The sequence below is a fragment of the Chiroxiphia lanceolata genome, chromosome 6 (assembly GCF_009829145.1).
Source record: "Chiroxiphia lanceolata isolate bChiLan1 chromosome 6, bChiLan1.pri, whole genome shotgun sequence".
Taxonomy (NCBI): Eukaryota; Metazoa; Chordata; class Aves; order Passeriformes; family Pipridae; genus Chiroxiphia; species Chiroxiphia lanceolata.
In genome coordinates, this window is record NC_045642.1 from 57,204,117 (window position 1) to 57,217,948 (window position 13,832).

The following is a 13,832-nucleotide window of genomic DNA, read 5'->3' on the forward strand; positions in this document are numbered from 1 at the left end:
AATAAGAAACGAGCAAGGTGGAAACAGAGCGGGGAGAAGGCAGAAGGGAGCCGCGGACGCCCCGCGGCCGGAGCGGAGCCCCCCGCGCCCCGTCCCTACCTGCACGCAGGAGGCGAGGAGCAGCGCCAGGCCGAGCGCGGCGGCGCGGGGGGCCCGGCTCAGCCGGCCGGCGCCCCGCATGCCTCCTCCTCCTCCTCCTCCTTCTCCTGCCGCTGCCGCTCCGCGCCGCCGCCTCAGAGGAGCCCGCCGAGCCCACCGGCCACGGACCGGCGGCCGCTCGCGGCATGGGCGGCGGGGGAGCCGCCCGCAGCGCGCCGGGGGGCGCAGGGCATGGGCTGCCGGCGGGGCCGCCCGGAGCGCTCCACCACTGCCGCCGCCGCTCCCCTCCCGCGGGCTCCGCTCGCCCTCTGTGCGCCTCGGCTCCGCGGACACCCAACAAGTAGGTGCCGGAGTGACAGCTTCATTACCCATTCGCCGCCGCGGCCGCCGCCTTCATATTAATGAGGGGGACGGCCCGGCCCCGCGGCCGAGCGGGTGGGGCCAGCGCCGCTCCCGCCGCGGCTCTTAAAGGGCGGCGGGCGGCCCTCGCTCCGCCCTGCCCTGCCGGCCCCAGGTGGTGGAGGGGGATGATGAGGGATGCGGGATGCCCGCGGGAGGGGTACGCGCTCCCCGCGTGTCATTGGGTGCGGGATGCGCGCACCCACGGTGTTAGAGAGATAGCCCTGGGATGGGTGTGTGTGCCCGCGGCGTGGAGGAGGGCGTAGGGTGGATGTACCTCTGGTTGCAGGGGAGCACGCGGTGCGTGCGCCCACGCTCGTGTGGAACTGCCCAGGGCGTATGCACAGATGGGCATGGAAGAGTACACACAACCAAGGAATGCTTGGGGTGGGAGCTCCCCGGCAATGCGGGAGTTGGCACAGCTGTGGAAGAGTGCTCAAGGTGGGATCACCTACAGCTGTCAAGAAGTGCTTTAGATAGAATCACCTAGAGGAGTGCTCAGGGTGCGGTCACGTACAGCTGTGGAGTGTTCAGGGTGGGATTACTTACAGCTGTGGAGCAGTGCTCAGGATGGGATGACCGACAGCTGTGGAGGAACATTATGCACCCACAGTCATGGAGGACTGCATTGGTTGGCTGTGCCTGCAGTCATGTAGATGCATGGTGTGTGCAGATGTAGTTGTGGAGGAGAACGTGGTATAAGATCATCCACAGCAGTGGAACAGCATGCATGGTGCATGGTCTTGCAGCTGTGGAGGAGCGTATGGGGTGGGTGCACCCGTGGTTATAGAGGAACACTGAGGGTTGGAGCACCCACGGCCCAGAGGAGCCTGTGGGGTGCACACACCCACAGCTGTGTAGGACCACCCATGGTGCACACACAGACGGCTGTGGAGTAGTGCACGGGGTGTGCACACCCACACTCATGTAAAGGCACAAAGGGTGTGTGAACCCACGGCCCGGGAAGAGTTCACACAGGATGGTTTTTAGAGTGCTCTCAGTGACATGTGTGCTGCACAGAGCAGATGGCCAAGTGGTGGGATCATGTCCTCCTCCAGTGGTGGCTCAAGCAAGTATGAGAGTAACTGAGCAGAGATTTCTCCTTTAGTTTAAGCACCCTGTGATTTTGATCCCTGCTGACAACTATGAAAGCTATACATCCAGAAAACTGCATGCTATGGATACACTATCAAAGCCCAGATCTGCATTTAGGACCTAATTTTTCCTTCTGTTTCTCTCCCTCCCCACCCCCCCACCCCATTTAACTCTTTACTACTGATCATCCACCGGAGGGGGACAATTGGAGAACAAACAGCTCAGGAATCAAAGGGCTGTCACGTTCCCCTGCGCAGAAAACCTTTCACAGAGCCTCCCCCTGCCTTTTCAGCACCCCGGCTGCCCCCCGTCCCTCCAGCAGCCAGCCGGCACGCTGCTCCTCTGCTATTCATGGCCAGCGTGCAGCTGCAGCTACTCTCCTAGGCTGACACAGCAGCAGCTGCTATATGTGTGCCAGCTGGCCAGCCGCTCTCCAAAATCCTGTTGTCCGCCCCGCTCCCCTTGCTTTCCTGCTTCCCCACCTACAGACCTGCTTCTCCTTCCCCACCATGTCTTCCCACTTGCCACAATCTGCTCCAGTTTCCTGTCTCCCCACTGTCCTGAGCCTACCCCTCTGCTGTCCTGGTTCACCTTACTTGCTCTCTGGGAAGCATCCCTTACTTTCCCTCTCATCCCTCCGGAGCTCAAACAGGAGCTCTCTGAAGTGGAGCAGTGAATATTGCTTTTAATTATTTTATGTGTCCTCTCTTTGAAACTGTGCCTCCCAACATAACTGCACTCAAGCATTTTTTTGGTTAAGATAACCTCTGGGATAACCACCTTTAGAAGGCGGCAGAGGGAAAGAGGGGGGAGCTGAGGGAGGGCTGTCACGGTGGGTTGAGGTGTTATTTTGAAGCTGCTACCTTTTGCTGATCAGACACTCTGCTGAGCCCATTCTCTTTGCCCATACTCTTTGAGCTGCTCGCTGGCTTCCAAATGGACAGACAAATTCTCTTTAGTTTTTAACTGCTTTTTCTGGTGGCTGAAGGGAAGGAGTTTCTTAGACAAGCTTTCTGCCTAAAGATTATTTTGTGGTGGATGGCAGCCAAAATATTTTGCAAGACAGGTATTTTGTTTTCATGTATCATCATAAACAAACATAAAACCTCACAATCTACCTTCAGCATTATGCGGTCAATATGCCTGTGGAGGAAGACATATATTTTTATCACCAAGCTAAGCAAATGTAATACAGAAGAAAGATGATCCAGTAGTTACAGCATATGCTTGGTCTCTACAGAGCCAAGCTCGGTTACCTGCTGCATCACAGAATTTCTTTGTTACCTTGAACACAGTGCGTGCTCTTTTTGTGCTTTGGTTTCGCCTTTGTAAATATTCTACAGTACTCGAAAACTCTGGTGCTATTTTAAAATGCCTTTTCTCGCTGTAACCTGACTTCACAGGAGCAGAGAGGGGAGGTGCAGCTATTTCCAGGAATTCTCTCTGCTTGGGGAAATTTTCATTTTATTCTTCTCGGTGCTGCAGCCCCATTTTCAGCCTGAACTCCTTAGTTCTCTTGCCGTGGTTATTATTTTTCAAGTGCTGTGGAATTTCACTCTATTCTTCTTTGGGTATGGAAAGTTGTTTCATTAGAGTTAAGCACAGACATAGTGATGGTTTTCAGGTAATGCAGCAAAAGTATTTCTTAACAAATGAATGCTGAGCTTTTGAAAAAGCCTGGTGGCCAGATCTGGAGGTGAATGCTCAGCAAGGCTAAGAGGAGCCATCACTCGCAGCTTGGACAATCTGCATCAGATCAGCCCAGAAGGAGGACAGTCACAGCCTCTGTCACAGCCTCCCCTTCCTACTAGGGCTGCCTCCCTCTAGCATCTGCAGGAGATGAAGTTGGGTGAGATGAAAAGCAAAATATCCTGTGCAGCCTTTGGGTGCCTCGGTCACTTCCAACAGGCCACCAAACTTCTGCATCCAGGAGTGCAGTGGCAGGATTTGCCCCCTTCTTCCTGCAGCATTTCCCAGACTCTGGACCCCTGACACAGGACAGCTCACAGGACTGGGCTTCCCCCACTCTGAGCAAGCACGCTGGAGGCGGCTGGCTCCATAACTCATTCCCAATCAGCTGCACGCTCCAAGGCCTGCTCGAGGCCCTGGCTGCCAAGTGTAACGTGTCTCCTCTTACAGCCACACCTGCAGCCCAGCCTGCTGTCACCCAACCCGCCGCCTCTCCCGGCCGGCCTGCATCTGGCTGCACCCTGCGCCAGCAGCCATCCTTTTTCCACTGGTGAGGCCAAGACCTTCCCTTCCCCACTGCAGGGTCATCCTCCCCTCACCTTCCCCAGAAAATGGTCCCCGTGCCTTTGTGGGTCATGGGGCTGTCCATGCAGTCCCGTGCGGGTGGGCACCTGCCTGCTGCTCAGGGGGAGTTGATATAAATTTCCCCATGCCGAGCACAAGCTTTGAGGTGCTGCTCTTTTACTCCCTCCCTCCCAAAACAATAGCTGTTGAGATCCAGATTAAAAAAAAACGTAAATATCTTCCCATTGCTGCTCCCTCGCTTCCTCCTGCTGCTGCTCTTTCTCCTTCCTCTGGCAACCCCAGCTGATGGTAGCAAGTGGGAATCAGGGGCTGTGCATGAAAGAGGGGTGGAAATAGGGCTGAGAAAACTCATGCTTGACTTTAACTGGGGTTTGAGCTTGCAGCCAGCAGTTACTCATCCTGCACAGGGGACACGACTGGAGAACATCGGTCCCTCTGGCAGGGGAGGGATGCGCTCACCACCAGTCTCAGGCAGGGTGGAGTGCCGGCATCCCACACCTCCTCATTCCCAGCCCTCTGGGCCAGGATTTTTTGCTTTTGAGCTCTGGCTGTGCACTTGTGCTAAGTTTATGCCTGTATGCAAACCCTTTGCAATTATGCTCATTAAATCATTTGCATAAAATATCCCTGGAGGATCATAGCACCTAGGAAGTGGCTGGGTTCATCCACGTGCCCTAGGGAAGGTAGAGGTATAGGGATGTCATTTATGTGTATACATATGGATATGGATACACATCTCACCCAGGCCGGAATGTGTCCACTTGGGAAAGCTAAAGGCAAGAAGATCACTTTGGATGTTGTCCATGTGAAATTTGGCAGGGTAGGAGTTAACCCTCCCTTTCTGGCCAGAAAGACTACAGCTGCCTGTCCTGAGATCAAGGCATTTCAGGACAGACCCAGCTGTGAGGAATTAAGTTCTCTCCTTTCTCCTTCAGGAGAAGCCCTATGGGTCAGGGCTAAGAATATGGATGGAGAATACTGCTCAGGAACAGAACTAGAGGGTAACCAGAGCAGAAGGATTTTTCTTTCTCTCTTCTTTGTGGAACTTGGCTGGAGCAAGGTATTTTGAGCTTTGCTGTGGACTTGGCAGGTCAAAGACATGTCTTGTCCCTTGACTTTGTCTGAAGTCCTGTTGGATTTATATGGCTCATGTAATGTCTTTAACAAGTGTGTACATGCATGTGCTTGCTCTTCATGGCAGCAAAGCAGACTTGAACTGCAAAGATGTTGTTTTAAAATATCTTCCAGTGGGGAGTGTTCTCTCTTAGGATTGAGCTACTGGTACAGCCCAAGAGAAGACCAGGTGGAGAAAGCATAAGGTAGTGCTTATATATTTGTCTTCCTTCCCAACTACTACTAGGAAAGTAAAGTTATGCTTGATGGAAGCTGTGCCAGGAAAGGAGCTAAGATCTTGGCACTACCCTTTCCTATTTCAGTGGTTGCCCAGCTCTGATCTGGCACCAGTCTCTGTGGGCTTTAAAGCAAAAAAAAAAAAAAAAAAAAAAAGGTGGTTTCCTATCATTTCAGCTTTGCAGCCTGGCATGCTTTCTTCTTGTGGGGCCTGGTCTTCTGCCAGCAGAAGCATATGTTGAGTCTGGCCTGAGAACACAGTTGGACTCAGTTTGTACAGTTGGGTACTAAAGGCCAGCAATATTGATAAAGTGAAGGAGAACCACTGAACGCAGCCTTTGAGAGTTCCTCTCAACTCATCACCTCCTGTGTTTGAACCCTGCCTAAAATGTGAACACTTGGGGTGAGGGTGGGAAAAATGTTAACTGGTCACTTTGGGGAAAAAACAATTAGAAAACCAGCTCAACTGATCTCAACTGATCTCACTTCTGAGACTCAATTTGCTTCCTTAAAAGTGGAGTTCTTGCTCTCCTAGTGGCTTATCTTCTTTGTTGGTTTTCAAAAAACAACCCATCAGAAAAGCCTTCTCAAAAGTGCCTGAACCATGCTGTGTCTGCTATCCACAACCAGCCTTTGCTCCTCAGGTTCATTGCAGTCAGCCTCAAAGAAACCTCTGCCTGTGACCTCTCTGGTGCATGAATCACAGAAAACAAGGTCAGATCCAGAGATTGTCTAGTTTATCCCATTCCACAAGGAAGGACAAACAGTGCCTGCTTCCTGCATAACAGGTGAGTATCCAATCTCTTTTTAAAAACTTACCCAGATAGAAATTTCCTAGCTATAATACCCTGTGCTGGTGATTAACCATCAGAACATGTACACTACTGCATTACTGCACTTTGATCCCGCTTCTTGACCTGCTTACCATGGATGTGGAGCACAGCAAATTCCCTTCCTCTTTGCTGCTACCCTTTGTGTATTTGAAAACTACTGTTTGCCTCCCTCTGATGTCTCTTCTTTACATTGGGAAAGAAAAAATATCTTTCTGGTCTTACGTGATCACAGACCATATTTTCTAGACCCTTTATCATTTGTGTGGTCCTACTGTAATCCCTCTGCCCTGGTTCCTCAATTAACTTAAAATCTGGTGCCCCAAATTGGACACAGAGTTCCAGTGAGATCTTAGCAGCACTGGATGAGATGAGAGAAACACATCACAGACCAGGCAGAAGTCACTCTAGGCTATGCATGCAACATGATGCTTGCTTAAATATTTTTATTTTTTTCCCTACTCTTTTCTTTCTTGCAACAGCATAATGTTGTTGACTTCAGATGTTTATAGAACATTCCTTTATTTGTTCCAATTTTCTCTGTAAATTTCAGTGACACTGCCTTGTGCTTTATTCTTCAGCTCCTCCCTTTCCCAAAAAGGAGTTATGTCTCACTTCTCCAGTATTCTGACACCTTGCTGGTTCTCTGTGGGATCCCAGAGAGCTGGTAACAGCCGTGAGATTGCTTTAACAAGCAGTCTAAGCACATTATATGTAATCCAGACAAGTATTCTTTACTTATTCTTTCTTCTTTCTAGACTGAGGTCTTTCCCTGTCATCCGTGGCACTAATTGTGTTAACTATTTGGGTACAAGTGATCTCTTTACTCAAAGCTGTGGTGAGGAAGACAAGTGCTTCCACTCTCTTTACATCACTCATTGCTAGTTTTTCTTCCCTGTTGGATAGTTCTTCCATGGCCTTTATGTCACTGATAATGTACTTTATGTTTTCTTCATGTGCTGTTGGTCCTGTTGGTTATATTTCGTTTTGCATCTTGATTTTTCCTTCTTGGTCCCTATATCTTCAGCCTATGCATTTACATTCCCTTGCAGGTGAATCTCTTTTTCTGAATACACTATTTCTAGTGTTAGAAGTCAATGAAGTGGTCATGATTTATGCAAATAGTCTGTCTCTTATGACAGTTGTTTTCCCTGCTCTGCTGGGATTGTTTGAATTGGTGTCCTTACCATTGTTTCTTTAATGTGCTGCAAATTTTTCTGAATTCTATTTTCTCTGAGACTTGTTTCTCAGGATTATCAGTTCTATGAGGTCTTTGAAATATGGATTCTGGAAGTCCACTGTGTTTATTTTGCTGTTTTCCTTCGTTCCTTTCCTATGACATGTGAACTCTGTTGTTTCATGGTCATTCTCACCCAAGCTGCATTCCTCTTGTGTGTTATAAGTGGCTCCTTCTCTTTAGTTAAAGTCAAACTCAGTTCTCATTTGGATTATGTAGCGAGGTTTTAATTTCTTCTTATTTATTCCTTATGCTGTTTCCATGATTTCAGCAGGCGATGCCTTATCCTCTTCAGCATCCCTCCAATGATTTTCTAATGAGTAATGGTATTCCCCCTCATTTATAATATCTCTGCCCAAATACTTGATGTTTGTATTTACCTGTTCACTTTTGAAATCAGTCCTTGTGGATCCTAATTGAATTAATTTAGCAGGTCAGGGCACAGAGATGCTCTTTCTGTCTTGAGTTGAATGCTAGCTTTGATCACCAGTTCTTTTTCTTGGAATGTCCATCCAGGATCAAGCAAGTCAAAACCTTCCTGTTGGTACCACCTGCACAGCCATGCATTCATTTCCAGGAACAGAGTTATAAGTAGCTGATGCCACTCGTGACCAAAATAGCTAGTGCTTTATTCATGGAAGGAATTTTCCCTTCCTCCTTTCATACATCAGTTGGCCTGACCAATGCTACAAAAAACCCACTCAGAATATGTTGAATCCAGCCAAATGCCAACACATCAGATCTCTAATTCCCATGGAAAATTCATAGGGAAATTACCCAAGATGCAATTAGCACTCTATCTAATTGTAACCCAATCTGGATTCATACTAAGCCACTGATATCTTTGATAATCTGCTGTGAGAGGAGGGAGGCCCGACATGTGTCTCCTGCATCTGAACCACTTGGCAGAGCAGGAGCTGTTGCTGACCAGGAGCTACTTTTTTCCTGCTAAGTGGAGGTGGCAGAATTCAGGAAAATGCAGTAAAATATCCATGTCTGTGGAAAGGATGTATTCAATGAGTAGGGAGGAAAGCAGAGATCTGTCTATGCAATAAATTCCTATGGTGCAATGTATTGAGGTATCAGGTGTATGCACGTAGATATAATGGTACTTTTCACTCCTTTCACCATGATAGCCATGTGGCTGGCCTTGACCAAATCACAGCTTCTTAAACTTAAATGGGAGTAAGATGGAGAGTGTGGTAGGAAAAAAAGAAGAAAAAATATGAGGTATTTAAAATTATTATTCCACCTTCTTTATTTGAAAGCAACCTACTCACTGTCAGTAGTGTAGGGTTCACGCACTCCCCACTGATATTACACTCTTGCACAGCAGCATCCTCAGCTGATATTGACCATTATTTCTGATGACCTGGAAATATATTTCTGACACCCAGCATTGGAGGTGTAGAGATTGCTTTTTGTTAGGCTCCTCTGTCATGTAGAGACCACTGTAACACGATGTGCTTTGCTGTTAAAGGAGTCAGACCTAAGGAAGTGCAGACCCGTACCTGGCACTGCTGAACACCATGTGGTGATGTCCCAGCGTGAGCATCACACCGGTCCAGCCTCAGAAGCAAGGAGGCACAAGAGAAAGGTCTTCCAGGGGAAAGACCTGGTATTGCACTTACACAGTGACACAGATTAAAAGAAGGAAAAATAAAAAGGACAATAGCAATAACATCCCTATAGATTCTTTCCAGTTACTAATGCATTTATTTTAATTGCTGTTTGATGCACATTTTGATCTGACGTGCCTGTTCATGCAATCTTTCTTCCCTCTCACTGACATCACATTTTGATAAATAAAGTCAGGTATATTTCTAAAAAGTTCTCTCTCTGGGATTTTGTATGGCTGAGGTTGTCAGAGAAGTGATTGTCCACATTATAGCTCTTGAACTAAAATACTTGTGCTCCTGCCTCTATTAACACTTGGATCTTGGTCAGTCTTTGACTTTTCTTTCATCCAGTGCCTTCCAGCACTTTCTGTAAGAAGACACTGTGCAAGAACAGACCTCCAGCTTGCAGAAGACAGCTCAATTCATTTGATATAAGTGACTGGGAGCCAGGACCATGCCATCCACTGTGCTGGATCAGAGTCATGTTCACAATTCATCTGTTTATGCCCCGATTAACCATTCAAATAAAATTTTTTATCGCTCCTAGTTAAAAGCAGACATAAATGAGAGCTTCCTCTTCTGAACAAGAGGCCTTGCTCTGAAACAGAATTCCTTCTTCCTGGAGCCAGGCAAAATAACCAAGTGGGGCGACAGATGATTCATCTACCAGCACTCTTCATCAAAAACTGTAGCTAAAACAAGGTTACTAAGAAGAAGAGTGCTATTAAAGGAGGAAACTGCTGCTGTAATTTTGTTAAGGAACATGAGATTATTTAAAAGCCTTTTAAAAACTGTGTTTGTTCCGGGAGAGGAGGGGTGATGGAGGATTTTAGAGGAAAGGAGAAGGGAGAGAGATTATTTGTCTTTCTTGCCTGTAAAGATTCATGCTGCCTCTCTTGTCCTAGCCAGCAATGGTAGTGATTTCAGAAGCCTTTGTAAGTCATTAGGCCAGCCTTAATGAATAGGGGACAACCTGCACCTTAGCTTTGCAGGTCCTGAAATCATGGAAAAAAAAGTTTGTGGGACGTAAAGGATTTGGTGCGCTGTACTGCACATAATTGCAGGTTAAGATTTTTTTCCAGCCTGTGTTTTTGTTCCTGACAGTGATGAGCCCCAGAGTACTCGCACAGCAGCAGTCTCACATTGTTCAGTGGCTTTATAAACTCTCAAAGCCACGAACAAGTGAGTCTCAAAGTGTGTGCCTCGCTTCACTCACCGATAACCAGGTTTGCACCTGCTCAGCACACAAAGCAGCGATGAAGCAGGTACTGAAACAGGCTGCCACCACTTCCAGCAGGCTCCTCTGTGTCTTGCTCACAGTGAATTACAGAGCACACACATGTCAGCACAGTGACCCTGTACGAGGGGGGGCAGGGAGAGAATCCCAGAGCTTGGGGAGCAGGGATTTGGGTGATTCTGTGGGGACTGATCTGGACCTGGCTGAAGACCTTAGCTGGGTGCTGCTCCTGGATTGGGTTTGCCCCAGTCCACTGGGTCTCTCACCAAGCCAGGCCAGCACAGCTGTCCCTGGGATTGAGGGCAGAACCTTAGCCTGGAAAGTCTGAGATCCTTTTCTGCTTCTGAACGTGACTTCTTCAGATACCAACTGGATGTACCACAGGTATTATTGAGAGAGATAGGAAGAGGATTTGTGCCCTGCAGACACAGGTCACTGGTCTGGAGTTATATGTTGTCTCTCCGAATGGGATTCTCCATAGGGAAAGCTAAGGCACGAAAGGCATCCATTTAACCAGATCCTTCAGTTGTACAAAAAGCATTTTGTGTACAGTGTCAACCTGCAGCCAGAGCTGTGCATTTTGATCAGGTTCTCAAGGTCAGACGGAACCTTGGTGGTGATCTGGTCTGACCTCAACTGGTTTTCAGACTTTTGCTCTGTTTGCTTTTATTAAAAGAGAGGCTCTGCACCAGGGCTCCCAGGATGGGCCGTTCACGAGGCAGAATTTGGCCCAGGGGATGCTTAAAATATTGGAAAAACACTGCTGAGCAGCAGAAAGCTCCGGGACCCAGTACAGGTTGTGTCTGTCCCATTTCTCCAAGGCAACAGAAGAGTGCTCTGGAATGGAGCTGATACCTGTTCATTCATTGTGTGTCAGAGTTGCACTGCTGTCATAAATTAATGGATGTTTTAAATGCAGAACTCCACTGAGCGGAATGCTATAAAACTTTGGCTTTGTGATGTGTCAGGATGGGGGGTTTGGGAGAACTGCAGCAGTTCTGGACTTCAAAAAAAGGAATTTTATACAAAGGAGCTTGGAAGTTGAGAAGGGTTCCAGTAATGAACAATTTTAAATTTATGCTGCAAAAAAAAAGTTCAGGATGTGGCTTGTTTTCTGTAGTTAATCCCTTCTAAATATTTAGGGGAAAAGAATAAAAAGAGGGAATGGAAATAGTGGTTTGTTTTAAAATAGGATCAGAGGTTCTACTAAACACATGAAGAAATATTTCAGCTTATTGTACCCTGGGATCCCTCCCCTCAAACATGTTCACCCTACTCGATGCATCCTGGAAGAGCCAAAAATGAGTTTGCATTTTTAAAATGTATGTCTAAGATTTAGTAGCTTCCAAATTTGGTTTCAGCCCTCAAAGCGTGTGTGTCCAAAGCGTGTGTCACACACAAGCTGGATGAGAGCATGCAAAGAAACAGGGAATCAGACCTGCTGTTACTGTAATGTGCAAACTGACCTGGGGCTGGGGAGAGACCCCTCAGCTTTGCCGTCAGACCCTTTGTACAGCTGGCACAGCCTCCCCTCACTGCCCTGCCTTATGAAATCTCTCTCTGCAGGCCAGCAACGTGCCCAAGGCCTCTGAAACCCTGGATCCATCCAGCATGGACCAAAACACACGGAGCTGGCTGCACGCCCGAATGCAGGGGTTTGTGGGTGTATTGTGTCCTTGCATACATTTCCAGGGAAAGCATATTACACCTAGCTTCAGATGCCAAACTTTTCCAATTATGAGAGAATAGTAATTCACCAAAGAGCAAGTATTCCTTCAATTTCCTTTCCTTGGAAATGATACTGAGAATCTGTTCTGAATGGAGGCAGATGAAAAATGCTGCATGTTAATGCATATTCTGGGTTAGCTGTCTTTGTTAAATTAGAATGAATGCTGCTCATTTCCCATCTGGTCCTCTTTGACATTACTTCCAGAATATATTCACAGCTCTTATTTGTACAGTACAAATGGCTGGCTGTAGTACCAACTTTACCTTTTATAGGCTGCTAAAATGTTGGTGCCAGATCGCAAAATAACGTTCTACTTCTAGGAAGCATCTGTGGGCATCGCGTGCTCCAACAGCTTTCTTTTTTTCTTACTCTTATTTTCTTTAAATGTAACCATATATGTGAAGTGAGTTTGTTGTCAAACCAAGTGAAAGTTGACGGTTTGACAGCCCTGGAGCCTGCAATCTTCCTCGAGCAGCGAGGATGCAGCAGGCAGATCAAGCAACGTGCTATCAGCTCTCTCATCTCTTCTGCACAGCCTTCCCCGAGGGCTGAAAGCGCAGATATTTCTCCATCTGCAGCTGCAGGTTGGTGCCTTCGCTGGCTGCAGCGCCCAGGGATTTTTTTGCTCTGGATCCCTGCACGCTCCCGGTTGCCCTGAAAAATACCAATGCAACAGCAACAGAACAGCTCTCAGCCAGCGCTGGATCCGGCGCTGCTGACCTGAGCTGGTTTTCTGATTATTCCGAAATCTTCCCATCCGTGTTTGTTTCTGGCAGTTTCCTTAGCAGGCTCCCCGTCCCAGCAACCTCCGCCCCTGCCCTCCGATGCATTTCGGACCCACCTTGGTAAACAGAGTGTTGTGATCCGAAACGCCCACGTTTGTCTGCCCGGAGTGACCAAGGGCTGCGGCGTCGCGCCGGGAATTCTCACCATAGCAACTACCGGCATTGACAGAATTTGGTACTCATTAAATAGGCTGTTTGTTTACCTCTCGGGCTGCGAGAGCAGACTACAACCTGCGCTGAAACACCGCCAGCTGAACAATGCTGGGCTGCCACTAGAAACTTCACGTGTGAAACAGATAATTACTGTGTTCTGTAAGTGAAACAGATACAGAAAGCCTGCGTGGGGTGGGAGTGTTGAAGATGTAGGGTGACATGGTATTATTATCAGAAGATCAGCGAGCACCTTCGTCAGATGCTGCGAGGTGCTCTCGATGGATCCAGCAGAAAGCGAGTCCTTCTGGTCACATCCCCTTGATCTAAATGGATGCATTCACGGAGGTCAACTAGCAAGCAGCAAACGCACGGGGTGGGAAGAAGAGGGAGGAATAAATTATCGGTACCCCAGCAGAAAATACTGAAGCTTGCGGACAGAAACTCAGTGCTCAGCCTCTCAGGGGTCAAATGTACGGGAGTGGTTTTTGAGATGGTTGTCTGTGCCCAAAATGCAGAATCGCCTAACTGTGCAAAAGTGATTTACAGAAAACTTCTCCCATCATCCATTACGACAACCAACAATGTGGCATCAGCCAGCCTCTGAGCAACCCTGTTCTTCCAGTGGCACATAACCTGGAGCGGGTCTGCTGTCAGCTCTGTCCAGCAGAGGATACAGGTGCTGAAAATAAGAGGCAGCACCACAGTTGAATCTCTTCTGCACACCCCAGAGCTGCCCAACCTCCTTAGCAGTGCCTCTGTCAGGGCAATGTCTTTCAAAGACTGCACAGGGGTGCTGCGGGGCACCCACCACTGAATGGATGGGAGCAGGTCGATGATCAGCCTTGGCATAAGACCTCTGAGCTGTGCTGTCTGTCCCACGGGTGCTCTGCAGCGGGTGCAACTGCCCCTGCTGCACCCTTGAGGGTGCAAAGCCTTGAGGCAGCCCTGTAAAATCAGCCAGTGAGTCCCCTGCACAGCCAAATCCACGGAGAAGGAGCACGTGTGGGCATGACCAGAGCACAGAC

The 13,832-nt window shown here is 48.3% G+C and overlaps 1 protein-coding gene across 1 annotated transcript in view; it reads right to left on the reverse strand.

Moving 5' to 3' along the window:
• Nucleotides 1-471, reverse strand: part of JAG2 (jagged canonical Notch ligand 2) — a 70,330-nt gene extending 69,859 nt beyond the window's left edge. The window contains exon 1 of the mRNA XM_032691412.1: nucleotides 100-471. Within this exon, the coding sequence (XP_032547303.1) occupies nucleotides 100-471 (372 nt within the window). The remainder of the gene's footprint in view (nucleotides 1-99) is intronic.
• Between the last annotated feature and the right edge of the window lie 13,361 nt (nucleotides 472-13,832).